General features: G+C 58.5%; 1 protein-coding gene and 1 pseudogene across 1 annotated transcript; both read right to left on the bottom strand.

Moving 5' to 3' along the window:
* Positions 1-777: 777 nt before the first annotated feature.
* Positions 778-1,218, bottom strand: LOC139010114 (large ribosomal subunit protein eL32-like; annotated as a pseudogene).
* Positions 1,219-4,798: 3,580 nt separating this feature from the next.
* On the bottom strand, positions 4,799-16,534 carry PITX1 (paired like homeodomain 1). Its single transcript, XM_070417162.1, has 4 exons — positions 16,377-16,534; positions 10,663-10,899; positions 8,202-8,434; positions 4,799-6,260 (listed from the first exon to the last, which is right to left on the bottom strand). Exons 2-4 carry the CDS (start codon positions 10,829-10,831, stop codon positions 5,718-5,720), a joined length of 945 nt encoding a protein of 314 aa, XP_070273263.1. The 5' UTR covers positions 10,832-10,899; positions 16,377-16,534; the 3' UTR covers positions 4,799-5,717.
* Positions 16,535-16,890: the final 356 nt, after the last annotated feature.

The following is a 16,890-nucleotide window of genomic DNA, read 5'->3' as shown; positions in this document are numbered from 1 at the left end:
AACAGGGGATGGTGCAGAGTGAGACGTGCGACCACTTGACTGGGACAGCCCGAGCAGCTCTCCTCCTCCCTGCGGCCATCTGCCCTGGGCCCACCCCACCCCAAGTGCAGCTTCCTGCGCCCTGACCTGCTGCTCTGCAGCGTCGCAGCCCCTCCAACCTGGCTGGGCGCTGGCGACTGTGCTGGGTGCCCTGCAGCCACTTGATAGTGGGCAACACCTGCTCTGGACAACACCAGCCAACTGGGAGACCGGTCCAGGGCCCTGCAAAGTCAACACAGGTTTGTGAAACCTGGGGTTCCCCTGGTGAGAGGGGCAAGAGGCAGGCTGGCAAGGGTGGGAGGAAGGCTGGGGGGGCTTCCAAAGGGACAAAGGGAGGCAGACGGGAAGCACCCATCTAGGAAATGAGAAGCTTGTCACAGCGAATGAGATGGGGGCCCTTCATGCTCCCCTCCCATTCTGCCCCCCCCCTCCCGCTCAGGACTTCCTCAGTCCCTGTTGTCACCCATGCCCCCTGCTGTTCTCTCACAGCCAGTGGAGTGAGCTCCGTGAAGGTAAGTCTCAAGGCCTGGTGCCTTTTTGTTCTCTCTCCCAGAGCCCAGCTGTGCCCAACCTCTTGACATGAATTGTAGTTGTTCATCCCCCCTCCCCCAGTCCCACCACCCAGTACTAATGTGATTCTCTTCAGGAGGGTGGGTAGTACAGTGGATGGGAGCATGGTCAGGTCCTGACTCCCACATTTTTTATTTTATTTATTTTATTTTTCCAGGTGGCAGGATTTTATGGCTTTATTAACACGAACACAATGTGCACACAATCCGTGTACTCATTTTCTTCACTGCGCAGCCTGGCATTGGGGTTGGTGACTGATGGCCAGCTGGGATGCTCTCCACAGTGGCTTTGCGGTTCTTTGAGGAGATGCTGTGAGCAGTCTCAGCACAGTGAGATTTGTTCCACATCAGCAGCACTTCAAGCTCCTTGATGCTGTGGACTAGGAACTTCTGAAAGCCACGGGGCAGCGTGCGCTTTGTGTTCTTGTTGCTCCCATAACCAACGCTGGGCATCAAGATCTGGTCCTTGAATCTTCTGTGCACTGTGGTCCATGCCTCTGGGTTTCCACCAGCTAGGGTTAATTGACATATCGCTATGACTGGTGCCGGATGAACTTCTTGGTCCTCTTTTTGATGATCTTGGGCTTCACAAGGGCCTGAGGGCAGCCATCCTAATGGCTGTTCAGTGTGTCTCACCGTGGTTTTGCTTTGATGGTCTTGGGTTTCACAAGGGTGCTGAGTAAGAGATGGCTGCCACCTCCTAGGCAGCAGGGAGGAAGAGAGATTCTCCAAATTAGCTGTGCTCTCTGGGCCTCCCTTTTTCCCAGCATAAGAGGAATAGTCCCCTCCCTCCTGTGAGGAGGAAAGGCTGTCATTCTTATAAAGTGCTTGTATGAGGCTTGGGGCTCGCTTGGTAAAGGCCTGATGTTAGCTATTGATGAAATGATTAACACAAAAAGAAGTGTTCAAGCACCTTCCTCCTGCGTTGCAGGGAGCCCTTACAGAGTACTGACTGCTGACCTGCCTGTCCCCAGACCCAGTGCACAGCAGGGACTGGGCCCCATTCCTCTGGGTCTCCCAGGCTGGGTTACTGAGTCCAAGTCTAGGATGGTTCCAGGAGTGGGATGGAAGGAAGGTGGGGTGGGGAAGTCAGCAGGACTGTCAGTTATGACTCACATTCATGACTCCCAGAAAAGTTGGACCCCAAATAATATTTAATAACAACAACACCGCCATTAGTAATAACCACTTATTGAGCACTTACAATACCAGCACCCCAATTAACACTATGTGCATTATCTCTTTAATCCTTTAAACAACTGTGTGAAGTGACTGTTGTTATTCCCTTTTATGGAAGAGGAAACAGAGGCTCAGAGACCTTGATTAAGTCTCTTGCCCAAGGCAACTCAGAAGTGGATCCAGAACTCAAACCCTTGCTCTTAAGAGGTTCCTGGGGATAGCAGAGCCAAGTGACTGGCCCAGGAAATGGGGAGGTCAAGGGCCATGAAACCACCCTGATTCTCATTTCCCAGACTGGCCCTTTAGGTGACTGAGGCCCTGCTGCCTATCTCAGGGGGAGCTGAAGGGCATCACAGAGCACCCTCCAGGGCCTGGACTCCATGAGCAATGCCCACTCCAGGCAGATCTTCTAGCTGTGACTTCTACTTGGATGCTGGGGCCATAAATTTAGGGGAGGTAACTCAGTACCTCTCCTTCAATGGCCAGGCTCTTGGGGGTTGCACACAGTGGCTAATCCCATTTTCCTCTGGTGTCCCACAGTGCCTGCAGATAGTGCTGGGTACCAGCCTCTTGCCCTTCTGCCCCTAATTCCTGTCCCCCCTAAACCTGCAGTAGCCCTTTGGGGGTCACTTTGTCAGGACCAGGTAAAAAAAAATCTGCTCTTCTATTTCCCGGAACTAGTCTCATGTTGCCAGCTGAAATTGTGATCTCTTCAAGGTCATAGCCGCTCCCCCCCCCCACCCCCCGCAGCCCATGTTGCCCATGTGCTTGGCATGGGGCAGCCCAGTGCAGAGAATGGTCATTGCCCAGGTTTGAATCCACCTCATTACTTCCGGCTGTGTTAACTTGGGCCAGTGACCTGACTTGTTTAAGCCTTAGGGCCTCATCAGGGAAAGGGGATAATGAAAACCCTTCTTTATAGGGTTGTTGTGCAGGTATAGGGGCTCATCGATGAGGAGTGTACACTTAGCACAGGACCCTGGGCCCCAAATGGGCTCAATAAAGGATAGCATTTGCTACTGAAGACGGAACTTCCTCCCTAGAACAGCCTTCCATGATCACCCTGTTTAAAGCAGGACTCATTTTTTCTTATAGCATTTCTTCTTCAAAAGCACTCAGCCCAGTTTGTAATTATACACGTTTGTTTACTTGTCCCTGAGAGCAGGGACTGTGTCTGTTTTCCACTGCTCAACTGTTAGCACCAAGGGCAGAAACATAGTAAATGTTGGCTGCATGAATGACACCCCCTCCCTGGTCTTCTTCAGCCAGAGCAGGAGCAGGACTTTCCGCCTTTTCTCAGAGGATTTGGTTTTCAGAGCGCTATATATTCCTCAATCCCTCCTACAGAGATAATCTTGCAGCTGGTGCAGCTAGAAAGGGCTGGAAACTATCTGCTGTACCAGCCACATAACAGCTAGGTCAGGATAGCTGGTGGAGCCTAAGGCTGGGTCTTATACTCACCATGTTGGCCATGGTCCTTGACGAATGGTGGGGTTATTGTGGGCTGCTTATACCCTTCCAGCCATCTGCAGCTGTTTGGCTTGTGGCTCCACAGACACTCTGAGTCTCCACCAGAGCCCCTCTTTGGCCCCTCTCTCACCTGGAGCTGGGCCTGACTTTCAGAAGAAGGTTTCCTGCTTCCCACTTCCCTCCAGTCACACCTCCTTCTAGGTCTCCTTTGCCTTCTGCCTTCAACTGTAACCAGGGTCCCTTGGCCTTGGCAGATGTGTGAGGCTGGGGAAGGCACTCTGAGTCCAGATGTGATTGTGTTTATGTTTCCAGCCAGTAAGGGGTCAGAGCTCTGGACTGGAGCCGTTGGGGGAGGGGTGGTCTGGCTCCACCCCCTGCCACAGCCTTCCCTCCCCCCACCTCCCTCCTTCAGTCTGTGTATCTGGCCCTGTCCCTTTTAGAACCCCACACTCCAAATCCTACAGCATCAGGCTGGGCCATCTTCTAGGAAGGACCCTTCCTCACACCTCATCTGAAGGTGAGAAGACCAGTGCAAAGATGCCTGGCTTTGGAATCTAAAGGCTATTGTCTCTGTGTGACCTTGGCCCAATTACATCATGTGGTGGAGCCTCGGTTCCATCATCTGTATAATAGGGACAACACAGTGTTGACCTGGTTTGAGAATGTGTGCACAGGGCTCTCCAGCTATTAGCTCATGACTAAGCCCATGGATGCGCCCCATTCCCAGCTAGGGCTTGCCTGGGTCCAGCTGCAGGGCAGTACCAATCCCTGTCTCAAGGTGATTCTAAAGCAGAATTACCAGCCCTTCCTTCCTCCCGGCTGCAGCTACAAACATTCTGTATCGCCATTAGAAGCGACTTACTTAAGGAAAGCAGAACTTCACAGGCAGTTTACAGGCTGGTCTTGTTCAGCAGTTTCCAAAAGTGGGGAAAGGTGGAGGCAGCCGGGAGCCTCCAACAAGTTGGGATGGAAGGGAAGTGAGAAGTGAGCTCTGTGTGATGGACGCTTTCCCCGGCAAGCCACATGCCCCTGGGTGGGATTGGGGGGCGGGGATGAAAGAGGGGGGAGCCCTGGCTAGACCCTGGTAGATCCAGCACCCTCCTGGAATGGCTAGGGCAGGGCTCCAAGGTGGGGATACCGGGCCCACAGGAGAAAAGGCAACCCTAGACCTAAAGAGGCTCTCAGCGGTCCCATCCCAACGCCCTGGGCAGACAAGGATCGCGCAAACCCTGGGAGCCTACAGAGTCTGGCGCCGGGGTGTTGAGGGGCCTGGGAGGAGGCCCCGGTTAGGGCGGCCCACGCATGCAACGCCTAGGCTGAACAGCCCAGAGGGTGAGCGCCCAACGCAGAGACTGGGAGCCGAGAATGCCCGGCAGCGCCCTCACGGGAGCCGGCAGAAAGGTGGTGGGGAAGTGGGGGAATGGGCCCTGGCGGGGTCTGCCTCTGCTCTTCCCTCCTACCCTCAGGGCCCTTGGTGGCGAAGTTCCCTTTCTACCCACCTCCCTCCTCAGCCGAATGAAGCAGTCAGGGCTCCGCAGCGGTTAGCACGCTCGTACTATGGTTTTAATAGACGTACATGGACAAGTCGATATAGACAGATTTATAATTCTATACAGTCAGTCCGACATACACAGGGACGCTGTAAACAGGGGCGCGGGCCGGAGAGCGGGTGTGCAAAGTGGGCGCGGCGAGAGGCCGTGGCCATGCCCGGAGCTCCCCGGCTCGGCTCCACTCTTCTTGCACCGCAGCTCTGCGCCGGGACCAGGGGGCCACCTCCCAGCCCGGAGCGGAGCAGAGGACCTGGGCCTGCGGGGAAGCTGGGGTGCTCAGAGACGAGCCCACCCCATCCTCTCGCCGCATCTGCGGCTCCGTAGCCTTTAAATAGTTTTCCCGGGCGCCAGGCCGGCGAGGGCTCCTGGGTGCGCCCCGGGGCCGCGTGCGGCTCCTCAGCGAGTCCCTGGTCCCGGGCTAGACACTGTCATCCCCGGCCCAACGCCCGCTCCAACTCGGATCCGGATCGAGCTAAGGTTCGCTCGGCCGGGCCCAGCTCGGAGGGGGCGTCTTGGTTCGTAGGGGCCGAGGCCACGCTCCCGCGCGTCCAGTTCACAGGCGCAGCGGCCCAGTCCGGGTCAGCGCGGCGGGAACACGGGCAACGAGGGCGTCCTCTCGGTGCCGCCGGGCCTGGCCGCCCGCCGAGGCCCGAGAAAGCGCACACACGCCACCCGCGCCATCCCGAGGGAAATTGCAACTCATCCGTTTTTTCGCGGCACTTCGCTCCGACGTCTTTTTGTTTTGTCTGATTTTGGAGGGCAGAGTGGGGTCCGGAAAAGCAAACACAAAACCAACCCGGAGGGGGGCGGGGGAGGAGGGGCTGCGCGGGCGCGCGGCGGGCGCACAGAGCGAGGCCCCGCGTGCGTCCTCCGCCCCCGCACCGTGCGGCCCTCGTGGCCGGCCGGGCGGTCAGCTGTTGTACTGGCAGGCGTTGAGGCCGGAGGCCGGGCCCTGCAGGCCACCGTAGCCGAACGACGAGTGCTGCTTGGACTTGAGCCGCAGGCTGGCTAGGCTCGAGTTGCACGTGTCCCGGTAGACGCTGTAGGGCGAGGCGGGTGTGCCGTAAGGGCAGGCGCCCGGGGACATGGCCGAGTTAAGCGAGGAGCCGGTGAGGTTGTTGATGTTGTTGAGACCCGAGTTGGGCATGCCGGGCACGGCGCCCGGGCCCATGCTCGACGGCATGGTCATGGAGGAGATGGAGCTGGGCGCCGAGAACATGGACTGCGACGACAGCGGGCTCATGGAGTTGAAGAAGGTGAAGCTCTTGGTGGAGAGCGGCGCTGGCGCCAGGCTCTTGGCAGCCCAGTTGTTGTAGGAGTAGCCGGCAGCATACACGTCCTCGTAGGGCTGCACCAAGCCGCTGAACTGCGGCACGTAGCCGCCCTTGCACAGGTCCAGCTGCTGGTTACGCTCCCGCTTCCGCCACTTGGCTCGCCGATTCTTGAACCAGACCTGGGGGAAGGGGGCAGGACAGGGTCAGGGCTGCCGAGGGCGTGACCACCCCCCTCCTTCCTAGCCCTCGCTTCGCCTCTTTCTCTCCGAATATCTATCGCTTTTCTTCGATATTTCCTGCCTTTTCTCCATAATGGTTGCTTTCCTGTCCCCAGGAAAAATTAGTCTTTTCCTTTTTCTCACCTTTATCCTCTTTCCCAAATTAAATCCGTTTTCTCCTTCTAATATACGGATCTTCTGTTTTAACAAATATTCGTTTTTTTCTTCCTTTCTCAACCAGGCTATCTTCTGCTTTTTTCCCCAAACGGGTCCCTATCTGTCTCCTAGATAGCCCGTCGTTTTTCTTCTCCCTTGAATACAAAAAGTATTTTTCTTCCCTGAAACTTAGAATATTCCTCCTCCCCCCATTCTTCAATCTGTTTTTCATTCCTGAGTTTGTTTCCATCTTTTTGGGCAATATTTGATATTCTCATTTCTGTCCCAAATGTTTATTTTCGTTTGGTCCACACTATCTGAACCACTTTATTCTCTTTCAAATAGTTCATTTTCTTTGTTGTCCCCCATTTTGATCCTTTTGATTCCTCCAAATATTTATTTTTTCCTTCTTTCCAAATATCTGACCTTCACTGTTTCTCTTAATAGTTGATTATTTTCTCAAATACTTGATTCTCTTGCTTCTCCCTTAAATATTTAATTTCTTCTCTGCAGCCTAAGTTTGCCAAATACGTTTCTCTGCAAATGTTTAATTTCCTTTCACTTCATACTAGTTTCTCTAACCTCCCCTCCACTTTCTCCCACAGAATTTAGTAAGAACCTCCTCTTCTTCCCCCCACTCCTGGTCCTTGCAGATCCTCACCTATCTTCCCTCTGCCCTCCCCAGCCGTCCTGCAGCCCTGAGCTGAGTTTCCCCAGCTACTTGCTAGCCCTGTCTCTCAGCCTTCTCCAGGCTCCCGTACTGACATGGCCTGATTCCACCCCACAGCCCACCATAAACCCTGGGCAGGATTAGTGAGCTCAGGATTACTGAGTGCTGTCTTCACTCCCGTCCCACGGGCTGGCGTCCTGGCGAGGGAGGAGTAGGAGCTGGGGTTCTAGCAGGAGTCCAGGTGGGACTTTGGTCTGGCTAGGGACGTGCTCCCAATATGATTAAATATTTGTGCACCAAAGAAGAAATGATTCTCTTGCTGCCCTGGCAGGAAAGCCTTGCTTTTACTGGGAACAAAACGGCGAGGAGAAGTAGGGTGCAGTCTGGTCTTGGTCAGAAATCTTATATCTCCAAAGGGACTCGACCTGATGGTCACTCATCCACCAGAGCTGCCCCCCCTCCCCTGCCCAGCCCCCCTGACCCCAGCCCTACAGGAAAGGGAATTAGGGAAAGGGCCCAGCTACTGACTGGTTGAATAGCTGGGAGGAGTCAGGTGGAGAATTCCAGAGATTTTGGAGAAGCCGGTAAGAATGGGACCACCATCCCAGAAATTTTTGAGACCCGGAGCTTAGGCACCCTTCGGGCCTCTCGCAGGCTACCAGGAAGGGGTGACCCGCCTTTCCCTTTCGTTTTCCGGGGGAGGCGCCGGCCACTCTGAGGTCCCCAGCGGCGGGGAACCCTCTGCGCTGTCCAGGGTGGTCCCATCCGAGTGGGCCCTGGGCCCTCCAGGGCGGGGAACGCTTCCTGGGGCCACAGGTCTTTGGACTGGGCTGCAGTAGAGCCCGAGGGTCAGGTAGGATGCGGGTCAGAGGGATTGAAGGACCGACCGCCGAGGGTGCTGGCGGCCAAAGGGCTTGGCGGCAATTGGGCAGCCTGGGCTCAGGGTGGAATCTGCTCCGGTGGAGAGAGGGAGCAGGTCTGAGTGGTGGGAAAGTGAAAGTCTGAGCGCGAGTCTAAGCTTCTGAGGGCTGCGGCAGAGGCCGCGCCGCCGGCCGCCTGCGTGCGCCCCGACTCACCCTCACGCGCGGCTCCGTGAGGTTGGTCCACACGGCGATCTCCTCCCGCATGCTCATGTCGGGGTAGCGGTTCCTCTGGAACGTGGCCTCCAGCTCTTGCAGCTGCTGGCTTGTGAAGTGCGTGCGTTGCCGCCGCTGCTTCTTTTTCTTGGCGGGGTCCTCCGCGCCTCCGCAGCCCGCGCCGCCAGCACCGCTGTCCTCAGGCCCCTTGGGCTCGCCGCTGCGCTCCTTCTCTGAAGCAGGCAGGACGGGACGCTTCGTCACCTTGGGCTTATGCCCTTTTGTACCCGTCCCGGCTCCACCGAAGAACCCGCCAGCGGCGCTGGCGGCCCTCCCTCCCGCCGGGGGCCCAGATATCGTCCCCATTTGGGGAGAGCCCGTCGTGCCTGGTCGTCGGTAGTCACCTCTGGTCTGGGTGCCCGGAGTAGAGGAGCCGAGCCGCGGGCCTAGGCTCCTGGCAGGGCAGGGCCTGCTCTCCGAGCTTGGTTTAGGCTTGAGCCCAGCTGCTAATGTCAGCGGCAATGGACTTTCAAGAGTCAGTCTAAATTTAAGGGAGGTCTCTGCTTTTCTGAGCTAGGATCTGATTTTTCTAGCCTGAAGCTAGCTGGTCAGTGGAGCATGAACGAGGTGGTATGGCCTGCAGCCCTCCACTTTCTTCTCCCCGGGAGCCCCTCCGGGCAGGCAGACACAGTCCTGTTCTCGGCCTCAGCTCCAGGCCTCGCGTCCGGAGGCCCAGCCGCAGCCCGGCAGCCCGGACTGACAGACTGTCTAGGTGACCCGGAGCTCTAGCCTCTCTCCCTTGTAGCTACAAAACACACGCAGTCATAGAAACAGTGAAACATAAAAAAAGAACTTAGAAGCAAAACACAGAAGCCTAAAAATGTTCACAGCTCTAAGCCTACACGCATAGAAGGGGTCAGAAACTCTTAAAAATAGTCAGGTAGGAACACAGAGCAGATGTAAAGTAAGAAGCCACAAACACACCCCTGACTGAATGCAGGGCTGTGCGTGTACAAACTCCAGGAGGCACCGGCACTTACTCCTCTGGGGTTTACAAATCAATGTGCTGTTGTAGATAGCTTTTTAACCCCTGCGCAGTAATGTCCTTCTGAGGTAATTTTTAAATCCCAGGGAAATACAACACTATAGTCAGATAACTTAAATTCCCCAAGCAACACTCCTGCAAATGGGTTTTGAAAAACTACCCGAGAAACGCGCCATTTTGGATCGACTTTAAAAAATCTCCCAAAGAATAATGTTGCATGTAGGTATTTTAAATTCCAGAGAAATATACCTACTCTAGTACTTCTTTCTGTATCGAAAAATACAGTTAAAATTTAATTTTATGCTCACAGATTTGGTTTTAAAAAAGCAACTGATAACGACATATTTCTCTGGGCTTTAAAAATAAAAACCAAGCAAAGGCCATGCTTAAAACTTTTGAAAACAAAAGTACAGTCCAGCGTTGACTTGTTTTTTTTTTTTTAACCAAGCAAACAGAACCTCTCAGAGAAAGTCACTTAGGGATGCGAAACAGAAATAAATAGAGATTAAAAACGCGTAGAGAAACAGTCGGCGGTGGATTAAAAAATGAACGCAGAAGAGGACCCCCCTGGCCGGGGAGTGGGGAGCTCGCCAACGCCGCCGTGTTCGGATGGCGAGTGTGGGAGCGGATTGCGGACCCAGGAGGTCGGGCCAGGACGGGGGGGTCGGCCGCGCCACGGCTCGCACGGCCCGGCTGGGCCCGGGAAGAAAGGCTTTGAGTTGGGAGAGTCCGGCAGCGCGGAGGGAGACGTGGCCCGAGCAGTCAAGCCCTGGCCCCGCGGCCAAGCGGCTCCCGGCTCCCGGGGCGCGCGTGGGGCCGGGATCCCAAGTTGAGGGGGGTCTTGCCTGGAGTCGGGCCGCATCCCTTGGACCGCTCGCCCTCGCTGTCCTCCGTCTGTTTTCCTTTTCCTTGAGGTTGTCTCCACCTCGACCCCAGTTTGCTTTTCTGACTTTTATCGCGCCCCCCCCCCCCCCCCCCGCTTCTCTTTGGTATCTCCTCCTCAATCTGTCACCCACTGTCGGTGTGTCTGTCCCCGTCTCTGTCTCTCTGGATATTTTTCTCTCACTCACCACCTTCTCGATCTGCTCCTCTCATTTGGTTGAGCGGCCCCATGGCACCCAGTTGCGAAAACCTAACTTTTCCCCGTTCTATTCGCTCCTCATCAAGAGGGGCTGCCCGCCCCTCCGGTGGTAGGTTCGTGCATCTGCCGGTCTCAGGGCGCGTGGGGACCTCGTGGAGATGCCTCCGGAGAGCACTACATGTCCGCTCCATAAAGCGTGTAAATTTCCGCGTTCACGGTCAAATGGAGAACGGGGAAAAGGACAGGTCCCGACGCGAGGCGCGGAGGCCAGGCCCTGCTCCCGGCTCGGTGCGCGGGGCAGGCTCCGCGTGCGCCCCGCGGGGAGCCGCGCTTACCTGGCAGCTCCGTGTCGGACGACTCGCTGGCGGAGTTCTCGAGCGGCTCCCGGGGGTCCGCGGCGCGGGCTAAGTGGAAGGCGGGCCCCATGTCGTGCGGCGGTGGCTGCGGCGGCCGGAGCCCCTCCGGCAGCCGCTCCAGGCTCATGCCCCCCTTGAAGGCGTCCATGGAGGCGGGGACCGTGGCGGGCGCTCCGGGGGCCGGGGCAGGGCGCGCCCGGCCGCCCTGGCTGCGACCTGCGGGGACAAGAGCGCAGTGCCTAAGCGGCCGCCCCCCGGGGCTGCCCGCGCCCGCAAGGTTGCCGCGCCTGCCCCATGGACCGCCTGGGGCTGCGGGGCCAGGCGGGCGGCAGCAGCAGCGGTTCCTCGCGACCGGGCGCCCGGCTTCGCGCTCCGCTCCCGCCGCTCGGGCCTCAGCCGCCCGCCCGGCCCCGGCTAGGGCTCCCGATCCCGGGCCGGTTTCTAAGGCTCCGGACGGCGCCGGCAGAATCTGTCTTAAAGCGACAGTGCGCACCGCCAGGTTCCAGCAGTCCCTGCGCCAGGGGTGGTGGGTGGGGTGGGCCCGGGTGGGAGGGGGCTGGGGAGGAGGGAGCGAGCGAGGGAGCCAGGGAGCGCGGGCGGAATCCAGCCCCGAGCCGCCCGCGCTGCCGGCGCGCCCTCTCTGCCGCCCTCCCTCCCGGCCTCGCCCGCGCCCTCCTCCTCCCAGGCACCTTCCCGCCGCCTCCCGCCCCTCCCCCCACCCCCCGCGGCCTCACCGGGCCTCTCCCTCCTTCCCCGGTGACACACCGAGTTCTCCCTGGGCCGCACAAAAGAAACGCGTCTGGCCTGCAAGTCCCGCGCGGCTTGTGCCCACCTCGATCCCCAAATGACTTGTTTCGCTCAGAATCAATGGCTGTCTGGGCCCAGAGGTCCCCAGCCCCTGGGCGAGAACAGCTCAGGATGAGTGAATGTTCCCCGAGCAGGAGCGCACCGAGCGGGCGCCTCCGAGCCAGCCAGGGCAGGGGCAGAGCCCAGGGCCGGTCCGTCAGCTCCCAGCAGCGTCCTCGTCGAGGGGCCGCCCGCCCCTCCTTCCTCGGCCTCTTCTCCCGGGACCTGCGCCCGACTGAGTGACAGCAGCCTGTGCTCTAATGGGCCCCCGGATGCTGCCTCCTAATTAGCTTGGACCCTCTCCCCCAAGGCTGCTTCTTAGGCCCCCGCCTCTGCACCGCAGTCAATTTTCCGGGATTGGGATAGAACTGATGGCTCCTAATCAGACGAAACGTTTCTGTTGGCTCCAGTCCGCTGGCGAGTGCAGCAGGAGACCCCGAGAGCGCGCCGGGCCCCACGGCCCCTTCTATAGGACTCTCTCTCTCCCCCCGTTTTGCACCTTTAACCATCTGACCAAATGCACTTGGAGGTGAGGGCCTTGGCAGCCACAGGGTGGGTCTGTGCCCCCTTCAGGGCAGGTTTGTAGCCGCCTGGGGCCTCCCCTTGGGATTCCCAGAGCTGCAGGCACAGGCCTGGCAGGCCAGGTGACGGCAGTTTCCCAACGCTGGGCCTGCAGCCCAGGAAGCCTGCAGTGGAGCTTCTCTCCTGGGAACAGGCAAGGACATTCCCCTCCCCACCCCTAGGAACGACCCCCTCCTTGAGTCCTCCTACTTCAGTGAAGTTTGTTGAAGGATTTTGCTCAACAATTGTTAACTGGTCTGGAGACCTCAGAGTCTTGAGTAAATAGGTGACAGCTGGGGTGATAGGGTGGGGCCCTGACCTGTTTTTCTGGACGAAGCTGGACCCCAGACTGCCCTCTGCTCCTTACCTGCTGAGGAGCAGTGCTGGGCTGGACAGTGGCCTGGGGGAGAAACACTGCCCTGCTTTCCAGGCCCAATGCTTCCCCCAGGGCCTAGTGCATCCTTTCCTCCTCTGCTCGGGACTGAACATGGAGGTTGTCTGTGTCTGGGATGCTCTGCAGGCACTGCGTTAAGCCCTCACTCTGGCTCCCCATCAGAGAGTTGCCCCAGGCTGAGCTCCTTGGTGAGGATTGCAGGGGCAGGTGTAGTATGGAACCAGGCCTGCCTCTCACTCCCTCAGCCTCACCCCAAGGCCCGCAGCTCTGGGTCCGGGGGAGAAGGCACAGTTCGTTAGGGCCTGTCCCCCTCTCACTGGGTGCCCCTCAACATAGGGGGCAGGGCCTGAGGCTGAAGCCAGATGCATCTAGGAGTGGGGTCGGGGAGTCTCAGATATTCCCGCCCTTTTCTTCCAAAGGGATGTTTCTCTAAGTTGAGTCTCCCAGGATGAAAACAGTCTTGGTGTGTGTATGTGTGTGTGTGTGTGTGTGTGGGTGGGGGGGGGGCGGGGAGGGCGGCCTAGGAGGGAGACATGGAGAGGTATGTTGCTCAGCATTTGCCATCAGCCCCATCTTTTATCACAGTTCTTGGCTGAGTCTCCTTTCAAGGAGGTATCCAGATGCTGTAGCATGCCAGGAGTACCCCTTCACCTCCCACCCTGTAGTTGCTTTTACCCTGACAGGACAACGTGCCACCCTGTGTGCCTGGGTACAGACAGGGTATGGGAGCATGCATGCACACATACGTACTGCATGCCCACACAGGTGTGCTGTGTACACACAGACACATATACTCTCTGTATCCACACACAGGAGTGCTGAGTACAGTCACATATGTGTACACACAGCCAGGCCTGTGACTCCCAGAACGCTGCTGATGTTTGGCACAAAATCTGACTGGTAGGGGAAAGGAGGTGTGTTCTAAGCATGCCCAGTGTCAGGCCAAGGTGTGAAGCACAGTGCCTATCTGGGTGGGAACATGGAATGGAGGGTCTGCCAATAGTTATCCAGGGCTGAGGGTCACAGCCCTCCCACTCCCCAGAGGATCTGAAGAGTCAGGCCTTCCATGGATACGAACTGTGTTGTGACTTTGCAGCTTCAGCTATTGAGTCTGATGGATTTAATGTAGCTATTGTTCACCTGTAGTTATTGTGCCACTCTGGACCCAAGCCTCTGGCAGAGCTCTGGGCAGTCACAATACTCCCTATATTTGGAAATATTAATGCCTGCTTTGTGGATGGAAAGGCCCTCAGACTATTGTGGGTGATGCTCCGTATCTTCAGGGCTCTGAGCCCCAGAGAGGGGCTGAGACTATTGGGGGCTGCCCTGGAGAATCTATTCTGCTGGACCCAGGCAGCGCTGAATAAGGAGGGGCCCCTGGCCTGATCCTGGGTGTTGACTGGAGAAGGGACCTGGGCGCTCTCTCTCTTTTTCTCCGGCCATACCCTCTGCTGGCCACTATCCCAGGCAGGGTAGGGGCTTCTTGCACTCCCACAGTATCTCACAGGCGGACACAGGACAGCAGGCAGCTCTCTTTCAGGAGGAAGTGTAGTGGTCTAGTGTCCCCAGCTTTGCTGTGTGCCTTGGACAAGGTCTGACCTGCACTGTACCTCAGTTCCCATGTCTGACGTGGGACACAGCAACGCCTGCTGCTGCTTCAGCCTGCAGCCCACTTGACAATGGGACATGAGAAAAGGAAGGGGGCTTAGTGGAGTAGGAACCATGTGCCCTATTCTTCCTCCCTCCAGGCCACACAGAGCTAGCAATGGTTTTGAGACTTTCTGTGACTTTCAGGGGGCTTACAGTCCTGGCTGGGCTGAGCAGAGAGCAGCCTGGGCTGCTGTGGGGGTTGAAGTAGTCTCTCCAAGGACTCTGCCTGAGGCTGGGCTCACCTGAAACAGACTCTGCACCCAACAATGGTTTAGTAATTTTACTTGGGAAGGGTGGTTGGAGGGTCCTCATGGAGGGCATCCTTCCACCTACTTATGGGGGTACCCTGCCCTAATCTTCAAATAAGAATCAAGAGATTTTAGGAAAAGGGAAGGAATGTGCCATGGCTTGCCCCCAGGGCCATCCATGACTCTCTGGGACATTCCAGCCCTAAGCCTCTTAGGCCGAGGAGAAGTTCAAACTAGAAAACCCAGTTTGGGGAGTGCAGCCGGGACCACCTACTGCCTTCCGCCTGGTCTAAGACCCCCTCCCCAATAAAAGCTTTTATTTCTTTGAATGCAAGTAATTACTGGGTGAGGGGAAAAGAGGTACTCAGGTAGGCAATGGGAACAATCTCACTGGATTCTTTAGGCTTCAGAGGACCGACCACAGCCTGAAGCGTCTTGTCAGTCGGGCTCCCCAGCCTGCCCTGGTGGGGAGAGCTGGGTGTATTCAGGCAGGATGGCTAGGTGGGGTGGCTGATGGGACCATGGAACTCAGAACTCTCGGCAGCAGCTGGTAAGAGCCCATGGATCTCCCTGGTCACCCCAGTGCGTTGCTCGCTATCTGATTCCTAAGAACGGCTGAGCCAAGCGGAAGAGAAGGCTAGGAAAGTGGCAGTGGCTGGTCACACAACTGGGGTCGGCTTTTGCAGTATCACAAGTCTCCTCTCCCCAGCAGCCAATTTGCCGAGAGGAGGGCACTCTGAGCCTGGCTCGAAGGTCAGCAAATGCTGCCTTTATGTCCTAGAGTCTAGGCAGCCTGGTCGCCATGTCCCAGTCCACTTCTTTTCCCTTTCCCAGTAGCGATCAGGATCCCAAAGCAGTCTGAAGCAAGGGCAGGAGACCAGCAAGTCCCCGCTGTGCCGATGACGCTGCTGCCGGTAGCTTTTGCCATTACTGGGAGACCCTACCCTCCACCAAGTGGACAGCTGCCTGGGGTTGCTTTCCTCTGGCCCTGGTGGCTGGCAGACCACTGGGGTGCCAAGAGAACACCGAGCCCAAGTTTCTTAGGAAAGTGAATTTAAATCTTTTTGAATTAAGGGAATCTCTAAATAGGAAAACCTCAGAGCCAGGATTCCGGCCTGGGGCTGCGATTTCTGCGATGCCGACCTCGGTGCTCTCGCTTTCCCGCCGCCGAATCCGCTCAGATTCAGGAGGCCGGTCGGTTCCAGAGCTCCAGACCCGGGTCTAGAGAAGCGCGGTGCGGTCGGGAGCCCCGCGCCAACAACGACACCCGAGGAAGCCGGCGGGGATGTCTTTATTGGGGTTTGCGATGAGCATTTGGGGTTTCTCTTAGGGTAAGGAATAGCCCGGCCCGCGCCAGGGAGGCGGCCGCGGGGCAGGGGTGCGCCCAGCGCTGCGCGGGACGTCGGGTCCTCGGCGCTGCGCCGGGGCTGCGGGCCGGCCACGGCTGTGGCTTTTCTGTGGCGTAGCTGTGCCAACGAACAAGCGTACGAACGAAGCGGTTTCGTTTAGGAAAAATACCCTGTTGACGCGAAGCTAAGGCCGAAGTCCCCTGGAGTGCCGAGGGCCCGCGCGTCGGCTAGTGCCGCGCCCCCATCGCCGGGAGCAGCGGGAGCGGCGGGCGGCCCCTCGCCGCCCTTTCTCACCGAGGTCCCGGAGGCCGCGCACCACGAGGGGCGCGTTCAGGCTCTGCCCTTCGCAGGGCTGGGGCCCGTGCCTTCGAATCTGCTGCCTCCTCGGGGTGCCCGGGGCCGAGGCGGGGGCAGGCCCACCAGCTGGGGAAGGCAGCACGGGCGCTGGCCGCTGTGACCGCCGCTGGGCGCAGAAAGGGGCTCCTCGCGCTGCCTCGATGGCGCCCGGCCTTCCGCGCCACGCGCTCAGTCCCTCGCCACTGGCAGGACCCCACGAACGCCCTGAGCAAACAGCGTGGAGACCGGCCACCCTCCCCTGTGCCCCAACACCGCGGAGACCCGTGCCCCTCGCCCAGCGACTCTTACCCGACCCGGGCTGCGCTATGCGGCCCGTCGGCTGCGCGCTCTCTCGCCGCCACACCGGCTGGGGCTTAGGTTTCGACTGTGGCCGGGCCGGGCTCCAGCTGCGTCTCCAGCTCCGCGCAGTTTCGCCCCCGCTCGTTCGCTACATCCCAGCGCGCACGGTCCGGGCTGCGGCGGCCGGGCCCGCTCCTCCCGCCACCGCCGCCCGTCGCCTGCGGGGAAGGCGGGGACAGGGCTGGGGAGGCGGGAAGAGGGGAGGGGAAGCGGGGCGCTAGCCCGGACTAACGGGGAGGGGGCAGCGCGCAGTCCCGCAGGCTAGGGGTCCAGGCCTCCCTCGGGGCGCAGGCGGGGGTCCACGGGGCTGGCGGCCAGGGCTTGAGGCCGGGGAGAGTGCCGGTACTTCGCGCTCAGAGAAGGGGCCCGGCCGCATGCGGACGAAGCTGAGGCGGGTGCAAGTTCTCTCCTTTCGGCTCTAGTTTCCCACCTGGCGCCCCAGGGTCCCAGTCGGAGTCTGGTC

This window comes from Myotis yumanensis, unplaced genomic scaffold, assembly GCF_028538775.1.
Source record: "Myotis yumanensis isolate MYYU_CA2020_CCGP unplaced genomic scaffold, mMyoYum1.0.hap1 SCAF_5, whole genome shotgun sequence".
NCBI lineage: Eukaryota > Metazoa > Chordata > Mammalia > Chiroptera > Vespertilionidae > Myotis > Myotis yumanensis.
The sequence above is the reverse complement of the archived record's forward strand: the minus strand, read 5'-3'. Positions and strand labels throughout refer to the sequence as shown.

Excerpts from the sequence above, each read along its gene's own strand:
- PITX1 (XM_070417162.1), bottom strand. The coding sequence starts at position 10,831 with ATGGACGCCTTCAAGGGGGGCATGAGCCTGGAGCGGCTGCCGGAGGGG. Across the intron at positions 8,435-10,662 it reads GTCCGACACGGAGCTGCCAG|AGAAGGAGCGCAGCGGCGAG; the intron begins GTAAGCGCGGCT and ends TGCCTGCTTCAG. Across the intron at positions 6,261-8,201 it reads TCACGGAGCCGCGCGTGAGG|GTCTGGTTCAAGAATCGGCG; the intron begins GTGAGTCGGGGC and ends CCCTTCCCCCAG.